Source organism: Strigops habroptila, chromosome 13 (assembly GCF_004027225.2).
Source record: "Strigops habroptila isolate Jane chromosome 13, bStrHab1.2.pri, whole genome shotgun sequence".
Taxonomy (NCBI): domain Eukaryota; kingdom Metazoa; phylum Chordata; class Aves; order Psittaciformes; family Psittacidae; genus Strigops; species Strigops habroptila.
The window spans coordinates 15,438,617-15,456,969 of NC_044289.2; the positions used below are offsets into that span (position 1 = coordinate 15,438,617).

At 63.1% G+C, this 18,353-nt stretch overlaps 2 protein-coding genes across 3 annotated transcripts; both read left to right on the forward strand.

Annotated features, from left to right (window-relative positions):
• Positions 1-345: 345 nt before the first annotated feature.
• REM1 (RRAD and GEM like GTPase 1) lies at positions 346-3,172 on the forward strand. The gene is made up of 4 exons (XM_030503119.1): positions 346-882; positions 1,049-1,131; positions 1,944-2,148; positions 2,258-3,172. The coding sequence occupies exons 1-4, from the start codon at positions 573-575 to the stop codon at positions 2,533-2,535; spliced, it is 876 nt and encodes a 291-aa protein (XP_030358979.1). The 5' UTR covers positions 346-572; the 3' UTR covers positions 2,536-3,172.
• A 2,690-nt stretch (positions 3,173-5,862) lies between these two features.
• Positions 5,863-17,827, forward strand: HM13 (histocompatibility minor 13). Of its 2 annotated transcripts, XM_030503109.1 has the most exons (13): positions 5,863-6,096; positions 6,993-7,091; positions 8,350-8,432; positions 9,245-9,333; positions 10,034-10,119; positions 10,230-10,355; positions 12,128-12,185; positions 12,701-12,784; positions 13,094-13,130; positions 14,071-14,173; positions 14,698-14,783; positions 16,725-16,914; positions 17,454-17,827. In XM_030503109.1, the coding sequence occupies exons 1-12, from the start codon at positions 5,926-5,928 to the stop codon at positions 16,873-16,875; spliced, it is 1,173 nt and encodes a 390-aa protein (XP_030358969.1). In that variant the 5' UTR covers positions 5,863-5,925; the 3' UTR covers positions 16,876-16,914; positions 17,454-17,827. The 2 variants fall into 2 exon arrangements, with proteins under 2 accessions (XP_030358969.1, XP_030358970.1); XM_030503110.1 differs by lacking the exon at positions 16,725-16,914 and having other exon boundaries at positions 5,885-6,096.
• Positions 17,828-18,353: the final 526 nt, after the last annotated feature.

An 18,353-nucleotide genomic window follows, 5' to 3' on the forward strand; every position in this document is an offset into this window, starting at 1 on the left:
AAAGGGGTGTCCTGGGCCTGCCCCTGAGCCGGGACAACCACTGGGTTCAAATGAAACGGGCTCTGGTCCTTGCCTGTGCCAAGCCAGCTCCGGCTGTGCCTTCCCTCACGAACCCACAGACCAGTTTGGGTTCGAAGGCTGCTCCCCGGGACCGAGGGGACGCGCCCCGCGGGAGCCCACCGTTCTGTGGCACCGGGAGCCCCGCGGGGAGCGGGCAGGGGACCGGGGCAGGGGCCGGCAGCAGGACCGGGGCCGCTGCGGGCAGGGCTGGGACCGGCGGGGGAGGGACCGGCCGCGGCGGGCGGCTCCACCTCCCGGGTTTAAAGCCCGGGGTCGGGCGGCTGCGGGTCTGTCCCGGGGAAAGTTGTGTCCGAGCTACCGGCGGCTCAGGCGGGCACCGGGGCCGGCACCGGGAGTGAAACCAGCACCGGGAGTGACGCTGGGACCAGGAGCAACACCAGGACCGGGGCTGACGCTGGGACTGACACAGGCACCGGGACCAGGACTGGGAGCGACACCGGGACTGACACAGGCACCGGGCCCGGGTGCTCGGGCGGCCCTGGGCGCCGCCGATGACCCTAAACACGCAGCGCGGGAGCCACAGCCCGCTGCGGCGGAGGGCCAGCACCCCTGTGCCGCGGCCGGGGGTGCCCGGGGCGCCGGGGGTCTCCTGCCACCCGCAGCTGGAGCAGCGCGCCTCCGAGCCGGGCGCCAGGGCCGGGGCTGCCCGCGGCAGTTGGTCCTCCGAGTCCTCGGGCTCGTCCGGCGCCTGGGAGCCGCTGTACCGCGTGGTGCTGCTGGGAGACCCCGGCGTGGGCAAGACCAGCCTGGTCAGCCTCTTCGCCGGCGTCCAGGAGCGGGATGTGCTGGAGCAGCACGGAGGTGAGCGGCTGTCTGGGGACTCTTCGTGGTGGGGTCACCCACCGTGGGGACTGGAGGAGGTGGCGTGTGTCTGGGCTGCGTGTCCAGCCCCACAGTGGGAAAGAGCCATCAGTGAGGAGCGGGTCTTGGCCACTGGCACCAACTGGGCTCTCCCGGTGTCTTGCAGAGGCTGCCTACGAGCGCACACTGTGTGTAGATGGTGAGGAGACCACGCTGCTGGTGATGGACACGTGGGAGCCGGAGCAGCGGGTATGGCCATGGATAGGCACTGCTGGGAGCATGGGGTGCCCCCGGGCCGTGCCCAGGGGGATGTCGTACAGGCAGAGCCTCCCTGGGGCCTCCTGCCGTGTCCTTGGCTCTCGCTGGTGCCCTTGCAGCAGAGCTGGGGGACGCGCTGGGCAAGACAGGGGCTGGGTCATGTCTCTGAGCGGCTCTTTGCCCACCTTTCCCTGGCGTAGGGGGCTGCCCATCATGTGCGCTGCAGGGTGGGCACAGGGTGCCCCTTGCATGAGGGTTGGGCCAGGAGGGAGAAGAGGCTGTGGGGAGGGAGCGTGGTGCCAGCCCATTTGAAACGCATGGAAATGGTTTGGGGTTGGGACTGAAGGAGCCAACGGAGCAAATCCATGTGAGCCGGTGCTGCCAGCCAGGGCACGTGCTATAACCGGCGGAGCGGTGGCCCCAGGGGCCTGGCACGGGGCACTCCTCCCGCCCAGCGCACGGAGGCACCTCCCGGGCAGAAATGCCATCGCCGCTCACGCTGCCTCCCTCGAAACAGCCCTTTGCCTCCCTCCGTGCTGCGTTCCTGTGGGTGCCACTGGTCCGCGGGAGTGGGGCTGTAGCCACGCTGAGCCCATGGCCCCAGTTTGTAGTTGATAGAGGAGGAAACTCTCAAAACACCCCCCAAACTCTGGAGCTTTTAATCTGTGCTTTGTTAATGGGGCCACATGTCCACTCTCCACGGTGTAGGGGCTGGTGGGGTGCCCTGGCAGGTCCCACGGGTGCCGGGGCGCTGCCAGCAGCCCCTGCAGAGCTGTGACACGTTGCTCCCCACATGGTGGCAGGGCGAGGGGGGCCAGCGCCGCAGCCAGTGCCTGCAGGTGGGGAACGCCTATGTCATCGTCTACTCCGTCACGGACCGGGGCAGCTTCGAGAGCGCCTCAGAGCTGCGCATCCAACTGCGCCGCGCGCGGCAGCCCGAGGACATCCCCATCATCCTGGTGGGCAACAAAAGCGACCTGGTGCGGAGCCGCGAGGTGTCCGTCGAAGGTGAGCGGGGCCGGTGGGGTCCCTCTGCTTCCCCCCGGGGCTGTCCCCTTGTCCCCAGCTGTGCGGGGTGCCAGCGGGGCCATGGCCCCTCCTTGCCCTTCCCTTGCAGAGGGCCGTGCCTGCGCCGCCGTGTTCGGCTGCAAGTTCATCGAGACGTCGGCGGCTCTGCAGCACAACGTGGCCGAGCTCTTCGAGGGGGTGGTGCGGCAGCTCCGCCTGCGCCGCGGGGGCAAGGAGCCCCGTGCGCGCCCTGCGCCGCAGCACAGGCGCAAGGAGAGCCTCACCAAGAGAGCCCGGCGCTTCCTCGACAGGCTGGTGGCCAGGAACAGCAGCAAAGTGGCCCTCAAGTTCCGCTCCAAGTCCTGCCACGACCTGTCTGTGCCCTGAGAGCCGCCGGCGCCTGCCCAGCGCTCTGCACACGCGGGCTGGGACTCTCCTCTCCACCAGCAGCGTGGCCGGTGGCTCCATGGAGAGCTCAGACAGGGCCAGAGCGATGCTGAGGATGTGGAGCTGGTTTAACCAGTGCTGAGGGATGCTCAGGGTTGCTCTGGATCCGGCCACATCCCTTCCAGGAGTGGGGACCAGTGGATCCAGGTCTCCTGGGCTGCGGAGCAGAGGGTGGGATGAGCAGCTGCACTTGGGATGGTGGGATCCTGGGTTACGGATGCTCCTGGGGAGCAGAGGTGAGGGGTGGCCGTGCCCTGGGAGCGTGGCAGGTCCCACTCGTGGTGCCCATCCTTTGCAGCGCAGCAGGGACTGGCGAGGGCACCATAGTGGTGGCAACCTTGGGGACATCCTGGGGCCTGGTTGTGGAGAAGGACCAGGGGAGCACGAGCAGCAGTGCCTGTGGCTGTGTCCCATATCTCCCTGGCTCTGGTGGTTCTCAGAGCGAGGTTTTTCTGCTCTCTCTGTACTGGTGCAATGGGAAAAAACCTCGATCTGCAGAATAAACCCCATCAAGGGGTGCTGGTCTCTGCTGAGTCCCTGCTGTGGGGAGCAGCATCCTGAAGCCACGTGGACAGATTCAAGCCCAGCTCCTTCTTTGTGGCCCAGGACATGCCTCTTGCTCCAGCCAGGCCGTGGTGGGCTCCATCTTCACCAGATGAAACACCATAGGGCAGGGAGAGCCTCTGCCTGGGGCTTCCTTCAGGTGATTCCTCACCCTGTGGCTGCAGCATCATCCCCTCTGATGGCAGAAGCCCCCATCCGCACCTCCCGGCTCCTGTTTGGCTCTGGAAAATCCTCTGGGAAAGGCTGAGCTCTGTGAGGCAGTTTCAAGCTCTTGAGCACGATGGGAGCCGCAGCCTGGGCATGGAGCCGGGTGCTCAGTGGCTCCAGCAGCCCCGGGAAGGGGCCGGGAAGGCAGCAGGAGCCGCGGCACTGCTGGGATGGGCCGGGACGTGCTGGGCTGCAGCGAGCAGCGGTGACCCCGGGCGCCACAGGGGTTGTTCCTGGGCCCCGCTCTGGCGCGCAGCCGGGACACCGCGGGGTAACCGGTGACCTCCACAGCCCCGGGCCCGGAGCCAGGGGGGAACAGGGAGCTGGGGTCAGGTCAGGAGTTTCCGCTCGCTCTGTGGCTCAAGCGTGGGGAGCTGCAGCCTGGGCTGGCCAGAGAGGGGACACTGGTGCAGGGGGGACACCAAGCCCTTGGTGATGGTGGTGTTATTCCAGGACATCCCTGCCATGTGGAGCTCCCTGTGCCCCGGTTCCCGGTGCCGCACACGGGGCTGGGGGCTCGTGGGGCAGCCGGGGGCTCCCGCAGCTGCAGCCGGCGTTCCCCTGCGGCGGGAGGCGCGGGGGGGCCGCGGGATGGAAAGTTGGCAGCGGGAGGAGAGGGGAGTGGAAAGAATGAGCTCAAACCCAGAAAAATGCGGCCGCGCCGGAGGGTGGGAGGAGAGGCCAAGGGGGGGCCATGGAGAGGCGCTGGGAAAGGAAGGGAGGAAGGAAGGAGGGGGCGCCGCGGGGACAGGGCTGCCTTTGGACCCTGGTGTGGCACATACCTGGGGCAGGTAGCACCGGGCTCGGTGCTGCAGCTCCTCTGGCAAGGGCTCAGGGGCTGCCCCAGTGCCACCCGCCCCTGTGACACCTACCCCTGGGTGACCCATCCCTGTGTGACCATTGACCCCAGTGTGATCTCCCCCAGCCCCACCGGTGCCGTTTGCCCCTGTGCTGTTCCCCACAGTGCCATCGGTCCCTGTGCCATCGGTCCCGGTGCCATCGGTCCTGGTGCTCAGCGCCTCCCCAGGATTTGGTACCCCACAGGCTATGCATGCGCAAATCTCTTCTGTCCCATGTCCTCCGTCCATCCCATCCCAGGGCAAAACCCATTCCCTGCTGGCAGAGTCCTGAGCACCGGTGCTGAGCCAGCTCCCAGCCCCACACCGGTGGGTGCTGTGATTGGACCCTGGCACACGTGGAGATGGATGATGGTCCCACTACAGCCGCATCCTCCTCCAGCCTCCTCACCCATCTCCTGCTAGCCGCGGTCCCCCCCACCCTGCCCCGGGACGTGCACCCGATCCGCAGCGGTTCGTCTTCTCATGGAGAGCGGCGGTGCCGAGCGGCAGGAGGAGATCCCGCCCCGGACCCCCGCTGCGGCCGAGCCGCGCTGTGCCAGGCCACGGGAGGCAGCAGGGCGGGGAGCACGGGGGGTGCCTGGGCTCGCTGCCGGCTCCTGCCCGGCCTTCTCCTTTGTGGGAGAGCAGGGAACGGGCAGCGCCGCGGGCAGGGGGCCAGCCCCGCAGCCAGGGATCCCGGGGGGCCCTTCCCTCTGCCCTGCGCATGGAACTCGGCACCATGAATCACCCTGCTCCAGAAATAGACTCGTTGGGGGAAAAAAAAGAGGAAAACATTGGAAAAGCTAAATAAAACTTTGTTTTGTAATGCTGCGCTCCCTGCCCCTGGCTCAGAGACCAGGGCGGCACCATTGATGCTGCCCAAACTTCATCTGTGCTTCCCAGCACACAGTGAGGGCAACGGGGCTGCATGGCACAGGGGAGCTGGGGAGGAGGAGGAGGAAGGGGAGGAGGAGGAAGGGAAGGCTCAGCAGTGCAGCCAGGCTGCTGGTGGTGTGGGGAGGAGGGAATATTTGTGAGGAAAACACACATTTCAGCCAATTTTCCATCAGATCCTGGCCCCAGCCCAGCAGCAGGACGGTCACTGCTGGTTGTGAGGCATCCTTACTGAGGGGCTGCTTGCTGAAGGCTGCCATGGGTGGGCTGGAGGGGCCGTGGGGATGCTGGTGGTGCCCGCAGGGAGCCCCAGTGCTGTCACACCGCGGGGTGTGGGCAGGGGCGGACCCACTGCCTATGTTGGGAGACGGGATAAACAGTGATTTAGGGGCTACGAGGATGCTGGAGAGGCGCTGTAGTGATGGGTGATGGGTTCAAACTGAAACAGGGTAGGCTGAGATGAGCTCTTAGGCAGAAGTTCTTCCCTGTGAGGGTGCTGAGGCGCTGGCACAGGGTGCCCAGAGAAGCTGTGGCTGCCCCATCCCTGGCAGTGTTCAAGGCCAGGTTGGACACAGGGGCTTGGAGCAACCTGCTCTAGTGGAAGGTGTCCCTGCCCGTGGCAGGGGTTGGAGCTGAAGGAGCTTTAAGCTCCCTCCGACCCACCCCGCGCTGTGGCTCCCCGGGACGGCTCCCGGGACACCCCGGCCCGCGGTCTCCCAGCAACGCGGCGCGGGCCGCTGGGGGCGCGGTTCCACCGCGCTGCGCCGTGTCCGCGTGACGCGGTTCCGGCCGGGGAGAGGACGTGTCCCTCCGGAAGCGCCGCGCTATGGAGGAGGCTGCGGCGCAAAACGGCAGCGCCGGGGCCGGGCCCGCCGCGCCCGCTCGCCCGCCCGCCACCCCCGAGGGCATGGCGCTGGCCTACGGCAGCCTCGTCCTCATGGCGCTGCTGCCCATCTTCTTCGGGGCGCTGCGCTCCGTCAGCTGCGCCAAGAGCAAGGTACCGCCGCGGCGTACGGGCCTCCCCGCGCCCGCAGCGGGGGCCGCCCCCCGGCCCTCCCGGGGCATCCCCGCGGCCCATAGACCTCGTCCTGCCGCGGGTCCCTCCCGTCGCACCCGCCCGTCCCCACGCCCGGTCCTGGGCCGGCGAAGAGCCGCGTCCCGGTGGGTCTCTGGGGGGACCCCGGGGCTTCTCCAGCCCCGTCCTCGCTGCCCCGGTGAATTCAAGTGCTGCCAGGCTCACAACCGCCCCGTGTGCCCCTCCCGGACGTGCTGCGGTGGGGATGGGGGGGCTGTGGCTTTGCTCCCCTGCCCCGCAGCGCCGGGGCTGGTCCCGGGGGAGCTGCCGCGCTCCTGCCCCTGCACCCCGCCTGCTGCTCTGTGCAGATCTCGCCTGCCTCCCCCAGCAGCCGGGACCTGAATTCCTGCAGTTCAGCTGCTGCAGCTCAGGAGAGGGGCTGCTGTGCCCTGTCTGGTTTATTAGTGGTTTGTAAAGGCTCCTGAGCACAAGGAGCATCCCAGGAGCGAGGTGAAGGATAAGGAGGTGGTTGGAGAGGAGCGTTGCTCGGAGGTGGTGGACAGATGGTGCGCACAGATGGGAGGCTGAACGCGTGTGAGCAGTGGGGAGCCCAGCAACCCTCTGGGCAGGGGGGAAGGAGCGACACCAGCACAGGGGTTATTATCCCTTCTCCAAGAGCTGAAAAGCAGTAAATTGTGGCAGCCCCTGGAAGGCTGAGTGTGGGGTTTGCTTTTCCACCTCAGGCTCTGCCTGTGACACCTCCAGGAAGGATCCCAAAGCCACCACAGAGCCCTGCTCGTTGTGTCTATTCACCTCCTGCTCGGGTATGAAGCCAGAGCAGGGGCTGATCCCCTCTTGTCCTCTCCTTCCCTCGCCAGAACTCCTCGGAGATGCCAGAGACCATTACCAGCCGCGACGCTGCTCGTTTCCCCATCGTTGCCAGTTGCACCCTTCTAGGGCTCTACCTCTTCTTTAAAGTAAGTGAGCACATCCGCAGGGCCTGGCAGGCTCCCGCGGGGCAGGAGCTCCCGGAGTGGGGCTGACTCTGGTTTTGGGACAGAGAATGTGTGAGGCTGCCCGGCTCGAGCTGCTCAGTGTCACCACGCGGGAGGCCATCGGGTCTCGCCTGAATTGTCACAGCTGGGGGGGGAACCGGATCCTGTTTGTGCGCAAGTTGGTTCTGGAGAGCAGCCGAGGGGTGAGTTCACCCCTGAGCTCTGCCTGTCCCCGTGGGCTCACTGAAACCAGAGGGTGCTGGGGACCACTGAGTGTCAAACAGGGTGCTGAGGTGCTGGCACAGGGTGCCCAGAGAAGCTGTGGCTGCCCCATCCCTGGCAGTGTTCAAGGCCAGGTTGGACACAGGGGCTTGGAGCAACCTGCTCTAGTGGAAGGTGTCCCTGCCCGGGGCAGGGGGTTGGGGCTGGATGAGTTTTAACATCCCTTCCAACACAAACCATCCATGATTCTGTGAAATGCTGCTGTTTCTGTGTTGTGCTTCCAGACCTGTCCTACTGACACCCCAGCTTGAGCCCTGCTGTCCTGCAAGGACAGGGGTGGGATGCTCCCGCCTGGCCAGGAGTAGAGGTTTAAGGTGCAAGGTTGGGAATGCTGCAGTTACCACACAGCAGCCAACTGCTGCTTGCTCCTGGCTGGGGTGAGACACCAGGAAGAGGAGTACTGGATGTGCAGTGTGGCCCCGCTGAAGTGGCTGCATGATCAGCGGCTCTTCCCTTTTTAATACCTGCAGCCATGAGCTCCTCTATTCCAGCACCCTCTGCCAGGAGAGCAGGGAGGACCCCAGGGTCCCCTGTGCTGGGCTGTAGGGGTGTGATTCATGTGTGTGTGTTGAGGGCAGGACTAATGATTCCCAGGTTAATGAGGGGGGTGCTGCTGCTCCCCTCTGCTGGGGCAGCCCCTGGGAATGGTGCTGTGCCTCACTCCCTGCCCCAGCTCTGCAGGGGACACATGGAGGAAGCTCCGTCCTCCTTTCTGCCACACACGAGTTGTTTTTTGACCCAAGCAGCATGACAGCTCACAGGCCCAGCGTGCTTGTTCTGCAAGCACATGGCTATTTCCAACCCATCTCCCATCAGCAGTGCCGGAATTTGGGTTATTCCAGCTATTCTTCTCCTCTCCCTGGAGCGCTGGCACAGCAGCTGCCAATAGGAAACAGTGAAGTGCTCTAGGCAGGGAGGACACTGCGGTTACTAACCCCTCTCTGCATTTGTCTTGCAGATATTCTCTCAAGAGTACATCAACCTTCTGCTTTCCATGTATTTCTTCGTGCTGGGGATCCTCGCCCTGTCCCACACCATCAGGTACAGCAGAGGGGAGGCTGTGACGGGGACAGCGGTGTCTGAGGCTGCCCCATTGCCTTGTGGCTCTTGGGGTGTTGTCCCTTGGTGGTGTGAATCCTTCCTTGTGGGGGAACCAAAGTCTCAGCAACCCAGTACCCTGTACAGCATCACTGGGAGAGCTCATAGGGGTGTAGGTGGCCACATCACGGGACAAGGCCAGCTCACCCTGAGGAGCTGCTGTGGCCGGCACAGTCCTTGCTTCCCTGTGCAGGGAGAGCTCCCTGGTACCAGTGTTCCTCTTACTGGCATGGCTCAAACAGGCAGCTGGAGCTCACAGTAATGTCCCCAACTCTCGCCCCGATGCTTGGCGCGAGGTGTTGAAATCTCAGGCTGTTAGAGTAACTGAAACAGTCAAACTGGTTTCCTGTTTCCTGAGCTCCAGGGCGTTGGGGACCTGCTGCTTTCCCTGGGCTGGTGCTGGGCAAGGCCTTTGCCTCTGCTCCTGGTTCTACACAAAAGCCATGTGGTGGCACAGCCAGATCTGGGTGCCTGGGAGCGGGCACAGGGCACATGTTGGGGCTTGTGGTGGGTCTTCCCTTCTGTATCTCTTGCCCTTTTGGGGGACTGTCACATACTGACAGGTCAGACCCCTGGGGAGGACGAGGTCCCATGTCTGTGGTTTGGTGCCTGAAGCTGGGGCTCCTGCTGGTCCCTGGTGTGGCAAATCCTGGTGTTCCCCTGCCTTGGGAAGGGGTGCGGGCTGACATCCGTGCTGGGCAGCACCTCCTGCAGGGTTTCTGTCCAACTGCCCTTCTCTACCCCTCTCATTTCAGCCCCATGATGAACAGATTCTTCCCTGCAAATTTCCCCAACAAACAGTACCAGCTCCTCTTCACCGAGGGCTCCGGGGAGAGCAAGGAGGGTACGTTGGCTCGCCCGTCCCGCTGGGGGCCTGCATGTTTTCTGCCTTTATTCTTCTGGTTTTTGCTCACTTGGTGTTTTGACTTTCAGTCCGTTAAGACAACCTTCTCAAAGGCTTCCCTCTTGCTCCCCACTGTGCTTCTGTAGCCAGAGTGAGCCCGTGTGTCCCTGCAGAGCTGGGGCTGCCCTGTGCATCTTCTTGCACCAGTGCTCTCCCTCTGTGCTGCCTCTGGCTGGCAGCAGAGCCCCATAATCAGGTCCCAGAGTGCTGCAGGAGTGGAGCTATGGCTGCTGTTAAATGCACTGCCTTTATTGAAGCTCCTTGGGTAGCACAGTTCTGACTGCCTTAACTGATCTGATGATCAAATCTGATCTGGTGACTCAAATCTTTGCACTTTGAAAAGCATCCTACCCCGTAGCTTTACTGGTAAGGGAACTCTTCTAGTGCTGCCACCAGGGGTTAACTGGTGCTGGAAGAGGGGGAAGATTTGCCTCTCCCTGCCTTAGGCAGTGCCTGAGTCCAATTTCCCTGTTGACAGAAGGATCACAGATGCTGTCCATGTGGCAGAGTCTGGCTGAAGGAGAAGGTCTGGGCTTGCCAGGGCCGGCTGCTCGCTCGTGGGCACGGCCATTGCCATGCTCTGTGTCACTCCAGCTCTGAGGGGAGCTGCCCAACATCCACCTTCTCTGTTCTGTTGCAGAAATAGTGAATTACGAGTTTGACACCAAGGATCTCGTGTGCCTGGCCCTGAGCAGTGTCGTGGGGGTCTGGTACCTGCTGAGAAAGGTAAGCGAGCCACAGCCAGCGAGGGACCAGGCTGGATCACACCCGGGCCCCTTTCCACACAGGTCAGCACGTGCAGTGGGACCCAGATCTCCTTTTCCTGTCGTTCTCAGCACTGGATTGCCAACAACCTCTTTGGGCTGGCGTTCTCCCTCAACGGGGTGGAGCTGCTGCACTTGAACAACGTCAGCACGGGCTGCATCTTGCTCGGGGGCCTCTTCATCTACGATGTCTTCTGGGTAATGGGGAGCGCTCCCCAGGGCAGGTGTGGGGTGCAGCGGGTGGTGGGAGGCTTGTGACTGGTGTTGTGCCTCCCTGGAGGCTGCACACTGCCTGGACACACGTTTGCAGTCAGGATTTCCACTTCCTGAGCCCAAAGGGGTGTGATGATGGAATCAAACAGTGGTGGAACGTGGTTCAGTGAATGCATTTTCTCTTCATCTCTGGTTTAGAGAGCCCGGGGCTGGCAAGGATCTCACCAGGGCTGTTGTGGGGTATCTGGGTCCATGGCGTATCCAGTTCTGGTGACCTGTATTCCCCCCTAAGGTTCTCCTAATGCCTGACAGAGCTGCTGGGTGGGCTGGAGGACAAGGCTGCTCTGGGGTGTACACTGGCCCTGCTTGTACGGGCTGTGCCTCAGTTCTGTCATCTGCCAGCTTCATTAGCATCCCTGTGTTCTCATGCACAGAGGATCAAACACTGGAATGTCTCCAGTCTATTCCCCTCAGCCAGTGCCCTGCCCTGACAGCTTCATTTGGGGGACTTCCTTATCTCTCTGCCATGGACCTGAGTGCATATTGCTCCTTGTAATGTCCATATTTCCCAATCTTTCCTGCTGCCTCCACCTCCTGAATGCCTTAGAGCCTTGTATACCTTGAGGTCTGTCCAGCAGCTCTGCAGCTGCCTGAATAATCCTTCCCTATTTGAGCCTGGCTGCTGTGTGTTACTGTGTACTTGGCTGGTGCTGCCCCTGTGTCACAGGCTCCTTAACAGAGTGAGCTCTGTGGTTCGTTGGCCTCTGCCACTTCCTGCGCTGCTCTCAGCTGGGCAGGATTCAGCCTCCTGGCTCAGCACACCCGGTGCCTCGTGCCCTGCTCGGCGTGCCAGTGTCTTCCTGGTGCTCCAGATACAGCCACAGTGTGCCCCTCGCTGCTCTCCCCTTCCTGGCTGTGTCCTGCCTCAGCTCCCTGGCAGGTCACTGTTGCCAGAGCCTCACAGAAGGGCTGATTTGAACTGGAGACCCTCTTACTGTGCCCCTCTGCAGGGACTGGTTGCTTGGTCTGAGCATGGTTTTAATCACAGTGAGATCCAAAGAGGGTTTCAAGGAGTAAAGAGAACTGCTCAGTGCATCGATGATATTGCCCCCTTCATAGTCTTGGGGTGAATTTGCATGTGATGCTTTTCCCTGGTGCCAGTGTGGAGTCCTGTCATTCCACAGCGATGCCCAAAGCTTGCTGCACCCTGTGGGACTTAATCTGATGCCCCATACTTGCTTGAAGGTTTCTTTTCACTCTCTGTCTCTAGGATCTTGCTCACGCAGTGCTCATCAGCACCTGGTTTATTCACCTGCTGCTGGTGTGGCCAAGCATGGAGGCTTGGAGATGAAAAGGAACAGGAATAAGGGTGCCCATTGGGTGTTTGCATCCACCCCCCAGCTGATGCCAGTGTTTAAAGCTGATAGTGCAGAGCAAATAAATGACCTCAGAGCAAAACGCAGCTGAGCTGGCAACTGCTCTGGTCCCTGCTGGCGCTCATGGGCAGCAGCCTGCTGCTGGCTGGGATCTGCTGGGAGCTCTTTTGCTGCTCACCTCCTCAAGCACACTCCTGTGCCCTCTCCCCCGGGCCGTGGGCTCACTGCAGGACTCCTCTGCCCACAGTTTAGTTATTTTTGCCCCTCTTTGGCTGTTTTGTGCCACTGAGGCCACTCTGGGCCCTGAGATGAGGCTGTAGCTGGGCATGTGTCTGTTCCTGTGCCGCTGTGGTCATCGCGGCCTCCTCTGCTTGTCCCCAGGTCTTTGGCACCAATGTGATGGTGACAGTTGCCAAATCGTTCGAGGCCCCGATAAAACGTGAGTAAATGTTCCCTGTGTGCTGGAGGAGGGGCTGTGCTGCTGGAGGTGGCTCAGAGGTGGGATGTGTGCAGGAGGGTTTCCTCCTGGTGTCCCCTTAGACTGCTGCGGGGTGCCAGGGTCTCTGGAGAGGGCTGGTTTCATTGCCCCGAGCTACCTGGGTTAGTTGCACCCCCAAAGGGGGCAGTTTCAGCTGCTCATAGAAAAAAAGATGCAAAAAACCCTACAGACCCCTTTAAACCAGCAGGAGGGTGAATTTGTGCTGTTGTGGAGCAAGCAGTAGTTTGAGTCTTGGGAGTTGGGGTTGGAAGCTGCGCATGGCCTGGCTGAAAACCTCTTTGTTGCTCATCCCGGTGCCTGGAGTTGTCCCAGGAAGAACAAGGGGAGCTGCAGAGGAGGGGGCTGAGGGCAGGGACAGGGCTCTGCTCTGGTCCCTGTGTGCCAGGTTCAGCAGTGCTGGGGTGTGCTCAGCACAGACGCTCCCCCCTCACTCTGCCTCTCTCTGCTCCTCGTAGTGGTTTTCCCTCAGGACCTGCTGGAGAAGGGGCTGGAAGCCGACAACTTTGCCATGCTGGGTCTGGGGGACATTGTCATTCCAGGTAAGGACAGAAGAGGGAGGATGTGACCAGGATCCCCCGTCTGAACGGGCTGTGGGGAGCTGAGCGGGTGCCTCGCTCTGCCTTTGGACATACAGAGCCCTGCGGATCCCCTGCGGGGGCTGGGGGCTGTACGGGCCGTTTGGGGGCTCCGTGGGCTGGGGTCTGCATGGAATGGGGGGTCTCCCACCAGGTCCGGGTGCTGTCGTGGTGCCTTGCACCGCGAGAGGGCACTGTCAGCCCAGGCACAGCACCGGGGCGCCGCGGGCTTCCCTCCGACCTCAGCCCCTCACTGTCCCCTTCTCCCCGCAGGGATCTTCATCGCCTTGCTGCTGCGGTTTGACATCAGGTGAGGGGGCGGCGGGGAAGGGTCTTGCTGCATGTTTGAGCTGCTTTTGGAGAGGAAAAGGGGAAGAGGAAGGTGGGAGCACGGTCGTGTGCTCCCGTCCGGGGCTTGGTGACAGCAGAGTGGCCACAACAGTGCAGAAGGGTGTGAGGGAAGCTCTTGGAAGAGTGGATGTGAGCAGGGCTGCTGGGCAAGTCCTGAGCTCTGGGGGTGGTTGAGTTCACAGATGGTGCTGTGGGCAGTGCAGCAGCACGGGGCAGCCCCCCAGTGCCTCGCCAGCTCCCTGGCACCGAGGAGTGCCACGGTCCTGTGGCAGTGATGGTGTGGGGCAGAGCTGGGGGTGCTGGCACCTGGGAAGTGCTCGTGGGTGCAGATGGGTGCCCAGCAGTGCTGGCTGCCTCTGGGTGGCCGTTGGAGGAAGCAGCTCCTCCCTACACAGGGAAGCTGCCCCCGCAGCGGGCCGCAGCTCTCGGTAGTTGCCCCACACCGAGTCTTCGGCTCGGTGCCACCGCGGTGCTGCAGCCCTGCTGCTGTGGCACAGCCCCTCCGCTCTGTGCCAGCTCTTCCAGGTGCTTCCACCCACATCCTGCCTGCACCTGCTGGGAATCCCAGTTCCCATGGCCTGCCCTGCAGGGAACCAGCACATGGTGAGAGCGGGGTGCCAGGGACAGGCCACACATCCCCCAGGATGGTGGGATCCTCTCCCCGGGTCCCAGCACTGATTCCTCCCACAGTAGCTGTCCAGCAGGATTGTGCAGCTCCTTCCCTTCCCCTACCCTCACCTGAGTGTCACCCCATCCAGTCCCATGGGATCGGGAGCATGGGCAGAGCAGAGCTCCCACACCCCAGCACAGTGGGAGATGGCCAAAAGCACTGGGCCGGCTCTGTTTTGGCCCCTGGCATCCCAGACCTGAGGTCACTGAGCTCTCCTCTCTCCCTGCAGCTTGAAGAAGAACACACACACGTATTTCTACACCAGCTTTGTGGCCTACATCTTCGGGCTGGGCCTGACCATATTCATCATGCACATCTTCAAGCACGCCCAGGTGAGCGCTGTTGTGAGATGCACGTCCCAGGTGGGACACTCCGTGAGGTTCCTGCATCATGCCAGGGGAAAGCAGATGTGTTCCTTCCCACACTTTGCTTTTCCAGTGCCTGCCTGTACCTTGCCCTGCCCAAAGCTTGTGTGCCTGGCTGGAGCAGAGCCCTCTTTGGGACAAGGCTGGTTTAGGCAGCTGTTACCAACAACAGCACCTTGTGGCTCTGTGGAACCAGGCTGCCCTTGAAGTCCCATCCTCTGTGCAGCAGAGGAACCCTGGGAGCCCGTACTCTGTGGGTGCTGCCTCTGGTCTCTGCAGAGGTCCTCAGTGTCTTCATGGGGCCTCGTGGTGAGGATTTTGTGCTGCTTCAGCTGTAACTTGGCTCTTGAAGCTGCTTCCTGGGGCATTAACCCTCTGTGCAGTGTTGTGACAGGCATTGTTGGTGCAGAGGGGACAGGGCCAGGTTGCTTTACCCCCCTCCCGAGGGCCGGTCTGTAGTTTGGTTTAACAGTTGTTCACCTTCCCAACAGCCCGCTCTGCTGTACCTGGTCCCCGCCTGCATCGGGTTCCCGCTGCTTGTGGCCTTGGCAAAGGGAGAAGTAACCGAACTGTTCAGGTGAGCATGAGGCGGGCGCGGGACGTGCAGATGTGCCCGGGCACAGCTGGAGGGACGGGTTCCTCTGGGCACGCTCTGGGTGGAGGCAGCGGGTCCGTGTTTGGACACGCCACCTCCTGGGAGCGGGGCGGGAGCCGTGGGGCGATACCAGCGGGCAGGCAGCATCTGGTAGTGCTTTCCGCCCCGGTGACAAAGCCTTCCCGTGTGCTGGCAGGCAGGGGAGGGTGGGACACACACCTGGAGCCGAGAGACTCGGTCATTGTGTCCCAGGGCCTGTGGGTGGGGGAGAAGGGAGCCGGAGCTGCTGCAAGAGCAGCCAGGGCTGGTTCGAGCACATCCCAGCCTCCCTCCTGGGGTGAAGCATCCGGGTTTGCAGCAGTCTCCCTGCCCTGGGGTGCAGAGAAAGGGACCTGTGCTGTGCCGCTGAGCCTCTCTCAGCCTGCCATGCCCCAGGCATGTGCCTGTTTGCTGTCAGCAGGCAGCTCTGGTCTCCTGCCTGCGCTGTCCCCTCTGAGCTGCACAGCCTGGCCTGCCTGGGAGCTGTTTCTCTGCTCTGAGCTGGTTGTGCTCAGAGGCCCTGTGCGGTTGTTTGAGGATATCTGCAGCGGAGAGAAGGGAACATCCATCGCAAAGCAGGGCCGTGCACCCCCCAGCCTCCCCGCTCCTCAGTGCCCCTGCTCCAGGGGAAACCAGGACCCGGCTGGGGCGCAGCAGGAGCTCTCTGTCCTCCCCTGCTCCTTCCCCTCCCCTGGGAGACGCAGGGGAGCGTGTTCCCAGCGCGCTGTCAGCGGGCTCCCAGCCCTGCCGCACCTGCCCGGCCTTTGATGTTGGCTTCTGAGATCGCTGCTGCAGGCGCTGAGTGTCCTGGGATCGTCCTTCCTGTGCACCTGGGATCCTGCTGCTGCTCTCCCGGGCCGTGACTCAGAGCTGACAGCAGCAGCAGCGCCTCCCGTGCCAGGAAACAGGGGAGGGACGAGCTGTGGGTCCGGCCTGGCACCGGGGAGCCCGGGCACCCGGCACCGGTGCTGGGAGCCCCACCGAGCATGGCACAAACTGCTGTTTGCTGAGTGCTGCCCGGGCAGGAGGCTGCGGGGCTGCAACCCTGATGGGCCGGGGTCCAGCTCCCCTTGGAGTCCTTCCAGCAGCAGGCAGAGGAAGTGGGAGGGGATGGGACTCTGCCGGGAGGGCTCCCGCTGCAGGAATCCCACCAGGTGTATCTCCCCTCCGTGGCTCTGGTGTGCTCTGATCCTCCCCGTGCTGGTGACAGTATGGAGCTGGCAGTTCTCTGTGGTCCCAGCACCCAGCGAGCTGCCTGCATGTGGTGTCTTGCAGCAGCCATCAGCTGCCCTGGGAGAGGGCAGCAAGGGTCTGATGCAGTGGTGAGTACAGGCGGGATAGGAGCAGGCAGATAAGGTGCTGCAGGCCCAGGGAAGGGGCACCGATGGAGCAGAGATGGGTGACATTGGGATCAGTGTTGTGGCTCCAGCCTTGCTGAGCCTCCCTAGGCAGGCAGTAACCTTCACTCTGCCTCCATCAGCTGTCAGCAGTGGGGAATCTGTCCTTGAGAAGGGTCTGCTGCATCACTCTGCTGCCTGCACGGCCCCTGAGCCGTTCTGCTGCTGCCTTTCCCATGCCCAGCCTTGCTCTCCCGTGGGCTCCAGCTGCCTGGCTCTACCCATGCCAGCAGGAGCTGCCTTCTCCTGGGTCTCAGCCCCTACTCTTCCTTACCCTGGGGTCTGCAGGCAAGGGCAGTGCAGGCAGGAGCCCATCCAGCCTGAGCTCGTGGGTGCTGGTGGCTGGAGGGGCCCTGGGCTGCCTGCGCAGGGTGGTGGGTTTGCAGCAGTCTCGCTCCAAAACTCTTCTGCTTGTTCTCTCTCTCCCCTCCCTCCTTTCTGTCCTTGTCCTCTCCCTTTCCCCTCCTGCTTCCTCTCTCTCCTGCAGCTACGAATCCTCTGCTGAAATCTTGCCACACACACCACGACTTACCCACTTCCCCACCGTGTCTGGCTCGCCGGCCAGCCTTGCTGATTCCATGCAGCAGAAACTGTCCTGTCCCCGCCGACGCCGGCAGCAAAGCCCTAGTGCCATGTAGCAGTGGCAGGCGGTGCCCTTTGTCTGTCGCTCTGGCCAGGTAGGGGCTGGTCCCGGCTCTCCCCTTGCCCTGGGAAGGGCAGTAGCTGTTGCCTGGCTCCTGTGAAGGGGGGAGAGGATTTGACATCTCTGCCCTCGTTGTCCTTCCTGCTGGCAGGCAGCACTCCCGGGTTTCCTTTGCCAGGGCCCCGGGGCCAGTGCTGGGGAGGGGGTTTGCAGAGGAATGAGACTGTGCTGGGGTGCCACCAGTGTTGGTCTTGCAGTGGCTCCCCCCATTAACCAGCCCCTCTGGCACTGGTGTGGGGGGACGTTTGATGCTATCCAAGATACCTGGTGGTGCTCTTGGGAGTGAGCAGACCCCTGGGCACAGAGCTGGCTGTGCGTGGGGAGGTGCTCCCCATCCCTGGAGGTGTCTGTGGGACACTGTTGCTGCCTGGGCTCTGCCCCATCAGGCTTCCTGCACTGGGGGGTGACGGCTGGAGCATGGCATGTCCCAACCACCGCAGCAGGACAGAGGTCTCTGTCCCCAGAGCGGGTCCAGCCCCACTCACTGCTCCCTCTTGTCCCTCTCACCCCCAGCTACGAGGAGAGCTCTGCCCCCACGGAGGTGCCGGGGGCCCCTAAGGACGAGACGACAGAAGCCTCCAAGAAGGAGAAGTGACGCTGCCCACGGGCCGTGCCCTCCCCGCGGGGCCGGGGCCCTCCAGACCCTCCGCAAGTGACAGACGACGAAACAATTGTGCAAAGAGCCTCGTGTTGTGTGTGTGGGAGCAGCCGCCCGCGGGGGGTATCGATGTACGCCGCAAAGCCCCCCCCGGGGCCGCGCCAGCCCCTGCCCCTGATCCCCCCCCAGCGCGGGGGTGCAGGAGGGGGGGGACAAACCACAGCCCGGTTTTTAAATTTTGTATTGTGCGTTTGCTTTCTCTCATATTAAACCATGTCCGAGGAAGGAAGGAGGCGGTGGGGGTGCTGCTGTGGCAGTGATGCTCCAGCCTGTACCCGTGGCCGGCACCGGGATGTGCATCCCGGCTCACCCACAGCCTTGTCCTCCCCGTGGGGCCCGTGGCTGTTGTCTGGCTGTTTCCAAGTGACCGTCCCCTTCCTGCTCCTCCGGTGCTTGGACATGCCCCAGCCTGGTCCCCCCCTTTGCAATACCCAGGTTTAGGGCTGTAGTTGCTGACCCCTGGGTGGGTTTGAGCTGGGGACAGTGCAGGCAAGGGGGATGCTGCAGGCGGGGGGGGGGACACAGTGCAGGCAAGGGGAGGACAGTCCAGGCAGTGGCAGCTCCAGCAGCAGCTTCAGCTCCCACCATGGCTGGGTGCCCTGCATCCCGCAGCCCTGGGGTGCCCTCCCTGCCCGCCCTCGGGGCCGGCACACGGAGGGAGGATCCTGCATCCCTCTGGCCGTGCCCATTGCCAGAACAAACAGCAGCGTTTGCTGCCCTGGCAGCCCCTCCACAAAAGCCGTATTGAACCATTA